This window comes from Tinamus guttatus, unplaced genomic scaffold, assembly GCF_059628265.1.
Source record: "Tinamus guttatus ecotype Peru unplaced genomic scaffold, ASM5962826v1 Tinamus_guttatus_pri_ptg000222l, whole genome shotgun sequence".
Classification (NCBI taxonomy): domain Eukaryota; kingdom Metazoa; phylum Chordata; class Aves; order Tinamiformes; family Tinamidae; genus Tinamus; species Tinamus guttatus.
The window spans coordinates 189982-206195 of NW_028288756.1; the positions used below are offsets into that span (position 1 = coordinate 189982).

Genomic DNA, 16214 nt, shown 5'->3' on the forward strand with positions numbered 1-16214 from the left:
TGGCTTATGGCTTCCCCTCTGTCAAAAAATTGATTCTATTTAAAATATTTCTTCACAGAAATTAATACTTGAAAATTAAAATCAAGTGCTAGTGGTTGAATGCCATTTTAAGTCTGACATCCTGAAATCATGCTAACCATCCCCTCCACTCTTTTTTTTAATGAAAGCTTGTCACCTTTTTCAGAACAATTTGCAGCACTGAACACTGAAAAGTTTTTTTTTAAAGAAAATTAAATTACATATTGCAAACAGTGCCTGAGATACCCAAATGATTTTTTTGAAGTATCTTCAGATTTAATACATTAATACTTCCATATGTAATTTGTCTACATACTACTTTAGGATACTTGCTATTCCACCAACTATATCCGGCTTAGAAAAGGAGGTACGGAGACAAATTCGCTGAAAGGTTGGAAAGGCAGTTAGAAAGACTATGGGGCTTTATTTTCTTGAAGACAGAGGCAAAAACTGGCTTGGTATTTTAGTAAGACCTTTCTGTGTGCAACACATCTGGCTATTGCCACCTAAGACGCCAAAGACATAATTTCTTGGCAATAGCAGCGCACAAAGCCCAAAACTATCATCTAATCAGCCTCATGCCCCATGCCCGCAGTTCTAACTTCCCTCTGGAAAAAAAGTGCTAAGCTTCACTTGTAACCTAGTCCTGCTTATCATGCTGAGCATGGTTTTGTGGGGCCTGTCTCCTCCCCTGAATTTTGATTCAATGTACCAACAATTTTGGCTACTTCTGTTTTAACCATGTCAGAATCAGAGCAAATCCCGTGGGCTGTGCTTATGCCTTGCAGTGCAGATGTGCCCAGGAGCTCCACAATGGACTAGAAGAAGCTCGAGCAGGTGAGCTGCAGCTGCTCGAGTTGGGCACACTGATCCGAGCCCCAACAGCCCAGACAGAAACAGACTCTGATTCTGCAGCTAACACAATCCCTACTAGCAGAGCATCCATACCCAGCAGAGTGCATCATTTACTGCAACAACATTACACAAGCAGGACTACCTGACCTTAAAAAATACCAATACCCAGCACTGTACAGTAGGGATATTGCCTGAATCACCAATGAAGTTCCGAGGCAAAAAAAGACAATATGCAATTGAGTACAAACATAAATGCTACTCAGATGCTACTCAGTGGATAAAGCAGGAAGCTATAAACTGCTCCAAAGAAATGAGAGAACACCTCATCCTCTCCAGCACTGCAGTTAGCAAAAGTCACCATGCAAGTCACTGTGAGCCTAATGTCTTAATGGATTTAAAAATGGTTAAAAAAAAAAAAAAAAAAAAAAAAGCAGACACCATGCATAACCCAGGAAAACATCTGTTTTATGTGCAATATATTTCAAAAACCTCTATTAAAAAAGTGAATCACATAAAAGAAATCCATTTACTTTTTAAAGTTTTCATTTTTACAGAGACCTAAGGACATCAGGTGAAAAAATACATTTTATGGACAAAAAAATCTCTCTCCACTAATTATAATAAATAAAACAGTTAAAAATAATAATCACAATTAATGGTGACAAGCACAGATGACAGTTCAAACACAGCTGACCTGCACAAAGCAATGCAACTTAGAACTAGCCCTTGGTCAGCTTGGCTTCTAGTGTTTCTTGCTGAAATGTCTTCCCCTTCCAACCATAGCTAGTGAACAGTTTAAACGAATCCACTGGGGCAATAGGTGGAGAAAGGTCACACGGAAGATGAACTGCTTGAGTAATCTAAGTGCACATCCAGAGCGCCATACACTGAACGTAGCAAATCGAGAACCTTCTCCTGAATGACATCAACCTGCTCTGAAGGGCAATAGTCATCCACACTGGATCTGTAACAAGAATTTGAAGAAAGTGTGAGGGAGAACAAACATCATAACCACCTTTTATATTCTTGTAATGCTTTGTATCTAGGGACTTGAATTAACTTTCAAGTTTCAGCGAGTTCTGCCTCTCAGGGCCTCTTCAAGGCAGGCTGCAGTGTTCACCCTCACTACTAGAAAAGGTAAGAGTTTGCTTAAAGTTGAACAGAAAGTTTGCAGAAAATCAGAAATGTGACCTATTCATTCCTCAAGTTCTGCTCTCTTTACGACTCTGACATAAAACTTGGCAGTCAAAATTCAAGCAAATTCTTTAACTATAGCACTGGTGAAAAGTTAGCTTGAATTCATCTGCTACTAGTAAAACTGAAAGAGAAAACTCGAAAAAAAAATCTGTGATCCCTTTCATATCTTTTTTTTTTTTTACAGTAACTATGAATGAACTGCAAACAGAAACTGTTAAAAACTGACTTCTTGGATTTCACATTTTTTTAAAGACTTACAGAGGAAATATTGGATCATTTATGTAACAGTGGCCGATATCCCTGTAGCAGGTGCAAGGAGTATGTCTTTTTAATGTTGTTTTACTTTAGGTATTAGTCATGTTATTTCTTTTAGCCAGTCCCATGTAAGATGCTGCTATTGCACTTTAAAGGCACACTCAGTATTTTTCAAGCGACAAATTACAATGATTTGTCAACAGATACACTGTAGTCTTGGAAGTACATCTCTCCCCTGTCTTGAACTCCATCCTCTTCTCCCAAATAATAATTCCCTTACAGTGCTGAGAACACAAATGTTTTCTATGTAAGACTTTATTAGAGTTTTCTACAATACCAAACCCATTTAACCCTTTCCCCTTCCATCAAAGCTTCACTAAAAAGAGAAATCCTAACTCCAATGAATCCTAGACAAGGAGTATGGAGCAATTTCAGCCCATTCAGGCTTGTCCAAGCCAGCTTTGTTCTAACTAGCTCAAAAAATAAAAACAGTGGAGATGTGTCAGTATGAACAGCACACTTTACAACAGTTTATGATAATTTAACTAATGTTATATTCATTGAGTTGGTTTGCCTTACAAGCACAGTCTAAGTGATTTAAAATGAAAACATGCAAATATTCTTACCGAGCAACTGTTACAAGTGTTGGTTTAGGCATATTTTTTAGCAGAACTTTAATGGATCTTATGAGGCCTTCTATCTCCTCTTCAGTGCTAACATGGTGGGGAAGCTCAATATAATCGCAGGTGAGACCAGCCTGATGGACCTATATGTAAATTAAACATTTAATAAATATTTTAATGATTTTAATTTCATTTGACTAGTTACTGACACAACGTGTCTGTGCCACTGTAAGTTACTTTCTCTAGTCCAGTAATTGATACATGTTCAAACATTTTTAATGAGTTTTGTAGGTTGTATATATTTGTATGATATTTTCAGTTATCTCCATTAAAATGTAACTCTTCTATCAATTCAGAATTTGCTGCAGTCCTTGAAGATGCTATGTTTGATCTTTCAGAAATAGGTATCTTATCTTAAATTCTGTAAGCCATAGCAGGAGACCTAGGTTAAATAAAGCCTTACTTTACAGAAAGCACCTTGAGATTTTACAACCCTGAAAGATCATACTAATGCTGCCTAAACAGACAAAGCAGAACTTTAGAAGCTTAAATAAAAAAGGTTGGCCTAAGTAACAGGATATGAATAATAAACTGAAGTAAAACCACCAAACCCCAACAAAGAATCAAGAAGCAAGTCTAAGCAACAACACAGGCTTTTCCTCTCCATGTTGAGGCTATGCTTTTAAAAGCTGTGCTCCCCTGCCTAGTGACCTACCATTTCATAGTCTGGGCTCTCCATCCTGGTTTTCAGACTGTGAATGAGTTGAAGAAGTGGCTTCATTCTGCAGTTAAAAACAAAATCCTTTATGTAAACAGTTGCAAACACTCAGATTTAACCATCAGTTCCCAGAAGCAAAGGCAAAAGTTTCTGAAAACAAGCATCAGGGCCTAAAACTTGAAAATAATCCTTTCCCTCAACACCATCTTGCACCTAAAGAAAACGGAAAGCAGCAGTGCTATTGTGCTGCTTCGCCAGGTCTTTATCAGAGAGCCTCCACACTGACAGCTGTCTCAATCAAGCCCTTCTTGCAGATCCTCCAGGCAGCCCTGAAGAAGCTCCAAGTTGGATCAACTAGACAAGAAACACTTTCTGTCTGACCTGTGCAGCAATGACAATAACTGCTGCATTTCGTGGGGAAAATGAGTGACTTTACTATCATGGGATCATGTGCTCAGTTTATTTTTAGCTAAAAATGTTAGTTGTAACAGATGTGGCAGAGATGCATTCTTGACACCATTACTCAGATCTCAGGCACGACGTGTATGTTCTAACCAGGTGCTGTTCTCACAGGGTTGCAGGATTCATTCCTCATGAGGTCAGGCAGGAACAGGGAAGAGCAGCACAGAAGCATTTATTTCACATTGTCCTTTTCCATGTCCTCCTAGAATCTGAGTGTTCTACTCTATACAGGCCACTAAGTGTTGAGTCACCAAACCTGCCTCTGGCCACAGAGAACAGAACTTGCACGATGCTGCGCAAGGTCCACCTCGGAAAGTTTACCATGACAATGAGGACAGCAGACTTGCTTTTCCTTTCTTTGCTTTGCCTGGCTCATTCTCCTTTACAATCACAGGAAAAGCAGTATTCTTACAAAGATCCTATCCAGCATCCCTCCTTTTCTGTTAGGACAGTGCTGGGCTAATCAGTTTTTAAGCTATTGTTTGCAGTGTAGAAATAAGGAAAAGAGACTGGATTCAGAAATTCTTGGGTGTCCTACAGAGGCATATCCCACATAAACTAAATGATACAGCAGGCACTTCTGCCCTTAAAAGTTATGACAAAACAGTATGTTGTGATACCCACTTAGACTTAGCTACACTTTTTCTATTGAAAAATGAAATATATAGATATTAAGTATTGCATATTTTTTGAGGAAATTGATTAGGAAAAAAATCACATCTTTTTAACTTAGCGTACAGTGCACAATAGTTCTTTTACTCAGTCTTCTTCTGGTGACATACTTTTTTTCCAGAGCTGTATCCCTGTCTGCATTGCTGACTCTGACGAGTCTGGATGTCTCTTGCTGCACTGCTGCTGTGCTAGTCCAGGGATGAGAGCCTTGTACACTGGGCTCCAGAAAGGCTCCCCAAAAAGGAGAGAAACCTTACTGGCACTGATAACTTGTTTCTGTTTTGCAGTAGAAAACTCAATCTTGGATAAAAAATGAAAGAAAGTATTAATGTAATGCATTCCACAGGAGAATTAAAAGCTACCCATATTAGCAGGGAAAAGGTTTCAGTAGAAGAGGGTTTAACACCAATTAGGGAGCTCCTACCCAGGATATGAAGCCCATTTCTGTAGTGTCTCTTCATCATCACTGTCACACAAGTCTGCAAATGCTGCTTCCAGATCTTCCAGCTGATGAACACGGTTTTCGACACAATCCACTAAGCCCTCCTTTAAACACAAATATGCTACAAATGAATAAACAAAATAAAAATGCTGTTTTGTTTTTAGCTCAATCAACTTAGTCTATAAAATCCTGAAAGGATTGAGGAGGTGAAGAAACAGACACAACTGTTCATTGTTGTGGAGTATCTTTTCAAGAGGATCAGCATGAATGACTACAGAACTTTTTTTTTTTTCCTTTGGTCTTTCTTTCCTACCACAAAGTAAGCTGTTACATCTACATTTCAATGGAATAAACTGGGGAAAGCTAAGAAACTGCGTTTGACTAACTGCTGGATTTGTTTGTAAAGTCTTGAAAAGCTGCAGTATTTGTTGAATTTTATATAAATATACAAAGACTCAGATGAATGTTTGCTTTACATTGTTAGAAAAAATGTGGATTTTTTAAATTAAAAAATAATGGGCATTGTTAAATCAAATCAGCTATTTGGTGTTTCAAGGTTCTGATCTGGCAAAGATTTATGCACTTTCTTAAGAAGTTCAGCAAACATGATGGAGCAATTCCAATAGGAATAAGCGGAGTAATCTGCATGCATATAAGTTGTACATGCAAATATTTGCAGAAGTAGATTCTACATAACAGATCAAATGAAAAGCAATGCTTGGCATAATTAGTATAAAAGATACTCAGTGCAGTGGTGCGTAAAGGAAAGTTATTCAAAAGTACATCGGACTATATGGATAACAGTCAGAGTGATTCCCTCTCCTGAGTCTGCTCTGCTTATCGTATGTCAGATGCTGCTTTGGCCAGTAAAGTCAGCTAAGGGATAATCTTTGAGAGGAGCTGAGAGTATCAACTTATCTTGGGCTAAAAATAAGGCCTTTTTTCAAAGCTGCACCAGTAACTAATATTAAAAATGTATGTCTAACCACCCTCTATACTACTTAAAAAAAAAAAAAAAAAAAAAAAAAAAACCCAAACCAAAAATCTACTATCTTGCTGTTTAGTATGGTAGAAATACACACCCAGTGGTACCCTAGAACTATTTAAGATTATCAGTCCAGAATCTTAAAATAATAGACACTCAGGAGATGTCAGGCATCTTTGGAAAACATAACGTTTGCTAGCTTTCTATCTCTGTTCATTCTCCTGTATATTGACTGCTTAACTACAAAATCATCCATGAATTTCTTTTTACCTTGTTCGATTTTATAGCTACCCATCACTCACTTTCTGCTAACTATTTTGGCTGCCCTGAAATCACACCAGAAAATTAATCACAAGACTTGCACCTTCCACATTTAACTATTTTTTAAATATGTACTCCGGTATCACGATGACTGAGAAGCATGAAAGTCAACTTAAGATAAGCTTCCACACGTCTCAACTTCTTTGTACCTAGAGGCTAATACTTACTAATTGGTGATATTGGTATGTGTTGAATCTGCAGGTAATCATCTTCAGGCAAAACCACTAGAGATGAGACAAAACCTTGTTTGGAAATTGTTTGGTGTAATCACCATTACAGTGGCTGTGTCCAAGCTTTAGATTGGGGTTGAATAACTGTATTTTGGCAGCTAACAAGTTTATGATTTCAGGGCTCAGAATCACATAGAAACAAAAGTCCATTACAGTGGTACAATATTTGCCTGTCTAAACACGTGTAATACCAATTAGCCATTTAGCACAGCTGCTTTAAAGAAGAGCAACCAAGGAGAGGGAGGCCTGAAAGAATATCCTGCGGAGCCATAAAGAGGAAGAGACTACAGATGACTTGTTAGGTTTTCACCTTTTCCTTGTTAATTACCACTTGTTTACACATATTAAATTTCACATTCATGCTAAAATACCTATGCAGTTCATACACTAATCAAAGCGTTTATTTAGCAAGAATTCCCAGGGTGCTGCTGATTAGCATTCAGCATAAGCTGCATGGCTTAATTACAGACCACTTCATTAAGCACCTCTCATAAGTTCTTTCTTTGACATAAATCACTATTATTGAGTAACAAAAAGCATCATTCCCTCATACATCCCACAAAGAAACACCGTACCTCTGTCGCATTCCTATGAGGCTTCTTAAAACTGTACAACTCTTGCAAAAGCTCATATTCTCTCTTGAAGAAAAGAGAAAAAAATTACTCTTCATGTGAAAAAAAACCAACAATCCTTACTACTTTCCATCTTCAAGGAAAATAACTGTTTTACCAAGATAGTTAATCTACTTCCCTATTGCAGACAATTCTGCAAATGCAGGTGGCAAAGAATCTGAGGCTTGAGGAAACAATATTCCCTGGCCTGAGTCAAACACCTGGCTACTGTTAAATGATAAATCTGACTTCATTAACACAGCTTTAACAATGACGTATTTAGGGTTTTGCTGTTGAGATTAATTGGACGCTTGAAATTGAACGCGCATTTTACTGCACTGATCAAAGATAAACAGATCTCACTCTTTACTAAACGGCATTAAAATGCTAAGCACTTATGAAGTTTTCAGCACAGGGAACAAAAAGGCAGACTAAGAGACTAATGAATTTTACAGAAATATAAAGCATCTTTACAGTAATGTTTTTGATTTGGGGGCTTTTTTGGTGGGAATACAATAACCATCTGAATTGATAAACCATATTTAACTTTTACCTTTTCCTTGGATTCTTATCTTCCAATTGCTAAATTAGGAAACACTTCCTAGTGGAATTATCCTGTTACAATTGTAGGTTCACAGTTATACCAAAAAAGGCACACTGGGACACTGTACAAGCCCAATGCTAAAAGTGTTTCCTAGAACTGAGAACCTACCATAACAAAAAAGAAATCCATTATTTTACCCAAAATGTATTTTAAGTCCTAACTGGGTAGTGGATATAATTCTCCTAAAGCAAGACCCCCACGGTGTTTCCCCTTCATAATATATCTATATATATGTTGCATATTTATATCACACTTGTTGTGATATAAAAAATGCGGCTTTGCAGATGTCTGACATTACTGTTCTCACAAATACCACATTCCATAAGCCAATACAAGCCAGAAACACTACACTCACTTCAATACAGTGGGCAAGAAAGCAGTACTCTAGCTGAAACTCCGATAAGCCAGATGCTCTCCAGCACAGGTCAAGGCTAAAACAATGTTCCTCATTATAACAATAATTAAATTTTGAATAATTTATTCAAAATAAATAAGATCTAATTGCTAGAAACAGCCAGGATATCAGAGAAGAATTTGTAAACCTGAGCATTCCACCCAATTCTCAGGGCAAAAAAAAAGTCACAGATGACAGGCACTTGCTCACTGTTTCACACAGTACAAACACAGCAGAACAGAGACTCCTAGCATCTCACAGAGATAAGTTACCACTATTTGGACATCCAGCAACTCCATGCCTTTTTGAGAGGTAAGGTCCTATGATACCATTGTGGTATTCCAAGAGCAGGCAGGAGAAAGACAGAAAATCTGCCATCGCTCCTTGATAACCCCTGCTGGGAGTACGACACACATCATCACTGAAAAAACCTGTTTTGAAACTCTGGCCTTGAACAAGCACCCAACATCTATTTCAAATTTAAGGTCTACTCCTATCAGCTTGCAGTACTTCCCTGCAGCATGCACTATCTTAAGAGGGTCTCTCTTCCAAAGATTTGCCATGATTCATTAACCATGAATGGCTGATTTGCTAGATTTAGCTTACATGAGAGTTTCTTCACATATATCATTGTCCTTCTAGCATTTGTTCCATTAGAAATAAGAAGATTGTCCATCTTCATGCTTACCTGCGTGTACATTTCTTTGAACGGATTTTTAACAGAAAAAAAATCTAAGTCAATGTCTAAAACATACGCATCCCCTTTCTGTAGGGCTTGGCATATATCTTTAACAGCTTCCCTTATTGGGCATTCACTGTTTCTAAGAGAGCATGAAGCTGAGCCCTCTGACAAAGTTTCTGTCCCATTTTGTGTGCTTGTATTTTGTATTCCCTTGTTATTCACACTTGAGGAGCTGTGATCAAGGTCACCAGGAATCTCTGATGAAGAGGCAGAAGCAGTGCTTGCTGTATCATCTGTACTTAGCTTCACTCTCTTAGCAGATGCTGCTTTGCCATTTTCTTCTTGATTGTTCAATGCTTCAGTAGGATTAATGAGGATGACATGTAAACTTAAAGGCTTCTCATTTTCCAGTTGATCAGCAGGGACGTAAAGACCATCACTGAGAAAGTAATAATCTGTACCCGTAACCCTACAATTAAGAATAACTCAAAGTTAATATATATCTTTGTAAAGTGCTTAGAAATAAGTTTTTACAATTATGACATCCTGAAGGAAAAAAACAATAGATGTCTGATAGGTAAAAAAAAGGGGAATAAAACTGTGTACACATGATTATTTTAATCTGCAGGTGCTTGAATTGAAACTGCATTTTTTCCTCTACTTCTTATTGCTGAATCGATATATTAAAATTTATTTTACACTTTTGATGATAGCTGTACAAGGTTTCCAATGGATAATATTTTACATTAAAATATAATTCAATGACAAATTCATCTTTTAGGAGCATGCAGAGACAACATAAACAACAAGATACTGTCTACATTATAAAATATAAGACCGTAAGACATGGACATTTTACATCTACTACCTTCTTTTTCTAGTAAAATGCTTATAGTTGTTTGAGAAGTGCCCTGTAACCTATGAACATGCAACTAAAGTAAAATGTTACAAATTAATAAGCAGCATTTTACCACTGACAGAGTTTCCTGTCTAATATGTAGGGCAGACAGGCAACCAATTCAAGGATGAATAGGTACATATTCATAGAAACTACTGAATTTAAAAAGCACTAGAAATCCCACTTATGCAAAAATTTAAAGAATATTTTAAGCTCTATTTCTGTACATTATGCCTTAAGTGTCATACATTCATCTTAAAAGAAAAAAAAAAGTAACTTTAAGATGAAGCATCAACTTCTGCTCACCTGATCAGGCCTCATCTGATTATAGAGACAGGCTGTTTCATGAATAGCAGAAATTTGGAGCCTCAGTGTCTTGTGGCTGGATTATCCTGAGACTGCTAAGGGAGAGCCTGGATCATGGCTTCATCTTGTTGATTGGGAATTCACTGACCCTCTCCTCAGAGATTCTCTGGTGTTCAATATAAATGAGTTCATGCCACAGTCTTACCCTCTGTGAGGCATTAACTTAGATACCTATCACCTATCCAGCCACCTGCTGTTAACATGACTTTTAGGGGGTTCAGATTTCCGACTCCTTCATGATTTTTGTAACCCTAGAATCTGAAGCCATCTTTAAAAGACAGCTCGAAACATTGATTTCAAAGTTTCTAAAGCAACCACAGGATCTGTGGGAGAGCTATTCAATCATCAAGCAGCACATTTCTGGAGGTGTTTTAATTCTGATGGTTAAATGTTACTAAAAGTGAAATCTTTTGCATTATCATTTGAATTTAATTCAGAGCATAGATTCACAACTGTAGGACTTTTATGTTTTATTCAGATTGTAAAGCAAATTATTTTTTCATTGTATTCTGTTTAACTTGCTTCAAAAGATTTGTTCTGCCAGAAAGATTTTTAAGGATTCATTCAAGGTGTACAAAATCACAATACGTGAATGCAAAGTTGCCATTCACTAAATAAAATGGAATTGTGGGGGGAAGGCTCATTGAAATTAGAATCACAAAAACAGTAAGATTGGGAAGGACACTCAAGGTCTCTAGCTAGATTAGCTTTAGCTATCTCAAATGGTGGAGATTTCACCACCTGTCTTGGAGGTTCCAATGATTAACTAGTAGACTAATTTGAAAAAACAACACTCACACTAGAAAACCACAGTGACAACTGGAAACAAACAAAAGTCTTGTCAGCAAAACTCAGGGCTGAATGGACTCAAGCTGAATTGCCTTCTCCCATCCACAAAAAAAAAAAAAAAAAACCCAAACAAACAAAAATCCCTTATGTTCATGAAATGCCCAGTTCTGTCATAACAACATGACAAACTCTGAACTTAAATGTGCCAAATAGGACAGTTACCTATTAAAAAGCTACCCTTTGCTTTCTCCCTAATCTGTTTTGTTGCATCTCCACTGAATGGACCTCAGTCAGTCACACTCCATTTAACCATGTAAGCTCACTGCCTGAAAACAAGAATTCAGCTGCAGCATCTGAAATTAAAGCAAAGTTAGGGATTTTTTCCTCAGTTAGTCTAAACATGATGTGACTCTTATCCAGAGCATTACAAAACAAACAAACAAAGCTTTCTTTAGAAGAGTACTACGAAATAGAGTAGCAGAAATACTTATGATGAATTTTGTAAAATTTAGTAGCACCCTCCCTCCTTTAATTTCCAACTACTTTTATCCAGGCAACTTAATTCACCTAATTCTATCTTATTTTTGACTGTAGTACGCATTAGGTTAGAATCTTGCAATTTATGTTTGAGCGGTAAAGAAAGAAAGAAATCTTGCCAATAAGTCTGTTTTAACTGATAGAGAAAATAATGGACGCATCATTGAGGATGTATTATTTTCCTCATTTTAAGTGTTTAATATCAATTATCATATGATCATATAATACTTGATATGTACTATATGTATAGTGTGGGTGAAAAATTGGCTGGACTAAGATGTTCAAGAGCAACCTGGGGGTATTTACAAAAATACAGCCAAAAGGTCAAGAGAGGAGATTACTTCCCTTTACTCAGTGTCAGCAACACACATTTAAATTACTCTGACCAGATCTGGGTTCCCCAAGGACATTATAGATGTCAACAAATTGGGAAAAGTCCAAAGCAGAGCTGCTAAAATGATTAGAGGGTTGAACACATGATGATCAAAGGGAAGCTGAGAGAACTGGGCTTTTTTCTTCAGAAGGGAAACTTGAGGAGGATCTAATTACTGTCCTTAGTTACACAGATCCTCTGTAAAAGCAGCTTTCTGGGATTTTGACTATAACGAATAAATCTAAATCTTGACTAGATGAAATGAAGTGTGAGCAGCTAGAACATTAAGACAAGATATTAACTGTGTTTATCCACATGAATAAACATGTCAGGTTAGGTCCTAAAGAACTCACAACTACATATTACAGTTGTACTGAGAAAAGGCATATTTTTCGCTATATGTCCAAGAATATAAAATTTAATATGTGAAAAGTCATAAACAGAGCTTTTACTTTACTAGCATATGGCAGGAGGCAGTTTACCTGATTGTTGTTGTTGATATGTCTTTCCCAATTAAAAAGTCATGTTTTCCTTCTGAGATCTGCTGAGCCCAGGGTGGGTGAAGCCATATTACTTGAGAAATATGGCCAGCATAAACTGCAGGCATAATCCAGTTCTCAATACTTAATTCACTGGAATGAACAGAGAAAGACTAGAGGTTACACTGTTAGCCTCCCTGTACAGCCTCTCAAGAGCACCACAAACATGTTCCAGATCTTGAAAGTACACACACGAAACACCTGAAGTTAGAATAATGTGTACAGTTTACATTGCCAAAAAAAGTTAAAAAGGGAAAGCTCGAGTCATAAGAAGACCCAAAATGTTATAAGAAGAAGACCCGAAGTGTCTGTAGTAGATGAAAAAAGGACATCGTCAGTTTTGTTCTTAATAGGCTACTTTGACTACAAACTACATAGATTAGTTGCACATTTCCTCTGTCTGGCACATCAAGATAGAAAGGACAAGGACCATCATTAACACTAATCTAGACAGCTCTGAACTGACCTCAAATGAGTGTTTTGTTGTGAACTGGTCTAAACATATTTTAAATATAATCTCAGTTGTGAAAATGAATTGATCAGCACCTACAGAATAAAATCGCTCTATATTATCAATAACCTATTTCTGCAGGTGTACAATACCCCTCCCAAAGCTCCCTATGGGTAGCACGGTACAATTACTTAGATACTGATTACATCAGCCTGTCACTGCTGTGAATCACCACAGTAATCTAAGTAGTCAATAGCTACTGTAAAACAGGAAGAAAGAAAACAATATGGGTCACTCTGTGCCTTGTTGCCTGCTTAAGAGTTGGGGTAAAATATTGGTCCTAATTATACTATTGAGAAAATCTTGTTCAACTTCACACATTCAGCACATCACTGTAGATGATGCTATTGCAACCTTGAAGCAGATTTTACAGATTGAGGATAGAAAGGCTGTTCTAAACTTGTAACTCTCCAGATGAAAAGGATCAGCACTAAGATTGCTGACCTGTTATCCAGAAAAACAAGGTGGCCTTGCAACATGATATCCTCCAGAACAGCTAAAATAAATCTGCAAGTCTCAAATATTCTTGATATGTAGCGTAAACATTTGACTGCATTCATAAAGCACAAATATAACTTCTCCACCCCACACACACCAAAAAAAAATCATAAATTAAAAGAAGTGTTCAGGAAAAGTGAAAAGAGGGAAGATTCTCCCTGGGGCTGCCTAAGCCTCTTGTGTTCATGCTCACTATATAAAAAGTTAAACAAATATTGACTGTAAATCAAATGTAGCAAATAAGTGGCCTTTATGCATTCTGATGCATTACATAGGGCTTTACCTAAAAAGAGCTTCTTTGTCAAATACGGTGTCTGCTGGCATATTCACAGGAATAAGGAGGTCTGGATGAGAATCAAGATGGACAAAGCTGATGTTGCTGGCAGGAAGATGCTTTGAGCCAATAGCACGATAGATGAAAGGCAGAACCTAAAACAACGTGAACAAAAGTATTTCAGTCATAACCAGTTAGCTGAAAAATGCAATGACGTTAACAGCAAAAATATCTGCCCCGCTCCTCTTTGCTTCTTTTGAATCTAGATTATTTATTGGGAGAGAGAGGAGTACACTGAAAACAACACCAAGGGATACAACGTCAACAGTAGGACAGTTCATGGGGATACAACTCTAACAGCAAACCAATCCACCAGCTGTGAATCTCTATGAGCCCTGGAGTTGCACACATGATAAGCTGGCACAGAATCATAGCTTTACTCTCTTCTCTTCTGCCTAGGAAGTCTTGTTTGTAGTGGCTCTTCTCACTAATAATCTAATACCATGCCCAGTTGTTTTTTCCTCTTTTAATTTATCTCCCAAATGCCTCTCTCTTTTGCAGATTCTCTCTCATACCACTTTTCTATCTACAAAGTTGCTCACAACCAACGCATGGGGGCTGTGGAGACACAAACTTTTGAACACAATTAACAGCAATGTTAACTGATATGGGGTGAAAACTGACCTTGCTACCATTTAAACTTGAGCAGATCGTTAAATCTATTTCCCTTGAAGAAAGATTAATTCCCAATCCCTACAAAGTTTAGTAGTGGCAATGAAGAGATTACCTTCCCCAGCTGCCCACCTAAAAGATGGAAAAAATAGAAGATAGGTTGATGTGCCAGTTTATAAAGGAGCAAACCAGTGATAGGTAATAATGCCAAGTAGTAAAGCGGGACAACCAAAGGCTGATTCATGATCCTTCTTATACCGAGCTGCAGGAGATGCAGCTTCTCCCACACTTACAGGCCAGCGGCTGCCTTAGCTGCCAGAACAAATCTAGCAATGACACGGATTTTTGCTATACAGGGAACACAAAGGCTATGAAGAGATTCGGCAATATGAGATACATGTTAATATTCGAACACAAATTAAGCTACTTTTAAGAGCAACATTAAGAACTCAAATCCTGAACAGTGAATGTAAATAACCATAAAAGCCGAGTGACATATAGTTGAAATCTGGATTGCAGTTCAGCAAATTGGTTATAAATTTTTAGTTGACCCACTACTTACGTAATGATATGAATACTAGTATAATAATTGATAAAATACAGTTAAAAATAACAAAGTTTCTCTGAGCTATGACCTCCAGCAAAGAGTCTGGCCTACCTGAACAGCCAGCAATGTTTACAGCTTTAATTAGCCTAATCTCATATAACTATTACTGCAAATTCTGAAAACTGAGTGAGATGAGGAAGGAGACAAGAACCCAGAGTCTCTTATGAGGTAAGTTCTATTGCTATGGATTAAGAACAAAATTCACTGCCCAACAGCTGTTATTATTAATCAAACACTGGTGCATCTAGTTTCATCCACCTCCGCAGAAACCTCAGTAATTCCTCTGGGCTACGCACAGTTTGTGGGAAGTTCTCATGTTTTGGGGTAACAGATTTTGTACATTTCAGGTAAAATGGCAACGTATGTACACATATATACTAAAAATATGGCACATAGGTTGGCAGGAAAAGTCTTTGTTAGCATTATTTAGAAAATAGTATAGAAAATAAAATAGAATTCGTTAATAATAGAATTAATAATAGTGGTTATCTCAGTATTCCTACCAGAGCAACACTCTTCATCCTTGGTTACTGTGGAAAATCAACTACCACAGCATCAACTATTTCAGTCCTGGCAGAGCTCATCGTCATTCAGTTATCCACTGATGAGCCCAGAACAACCTTTACCTCAATGAACTACATTACACTAGTGATTTTGGTCTGCAAAACACCAATAGAGTTAATGCCTGTGCCTTTGTTTTTTCCTCTAACAGCTCTTTACGCCCTAGAAACACTTGCTGAAATCTGGGTGCTTTTTATGCCTCCACATGAAGAATTTGCTTAGTTCGGACCTAGGCCTAAGCTTGTTCCACAATAAACAACCGGAGAAACCTGGAAGGGCGGCTCAGAACCAACCTCTTCCACACTGCGGAGAGGGGCAGCAGAGGGGCGGTTTTCCCACCCACGTGAACGCGCCGAGGAGGGCCCCTCTACCCCCTCACTCACATCCTGGTGATCCTCCACCACGCGCACGGGCAGCGCCGCGTAGCTGCGCAGGCCGCGGCCGCTCGTCATGGCGCCCACCGCCCCCAACCACCTCCCTCCGGCCGGCAACGGCGGCCGCTTCCGCCCGCCGCGCTCCG

General features: G+C 38.0%; 1 protein-coding gene across 1 annotated transcript; it reads right to left on the reverse strand.

Annotated features, from left to right (window-relative positions):
• Positions 1–1694: 1694 nt before the first annotated feature.
• CUNH5orf22 (chromosome unknown C5orf22 homolog) lies at positions 1695–16146 on the reverse strand. The gene is made up of 9 exons (XM_010220520.2): positions 16078–16146; positions 13864–14009; positions 12515–12664; positions 9076–9538; positions 7354–7416; positions 5225–5346; positions 3664–3730; positions 2952–3091; positions 1695–1837 (listed from the first exon to the last, which is right to left on the reverse strand). Exons 1-9 carry the CDS (start codon positions 16144–16146, stop codon positions 1705–1707), a joined length of 1353 nt encoding a protein of 450 aa, XP_010218822.2. The 3' UTR covers positions 1695–1704.
• Positions 16147–16214: the final 68 nt, after the last annotated feature.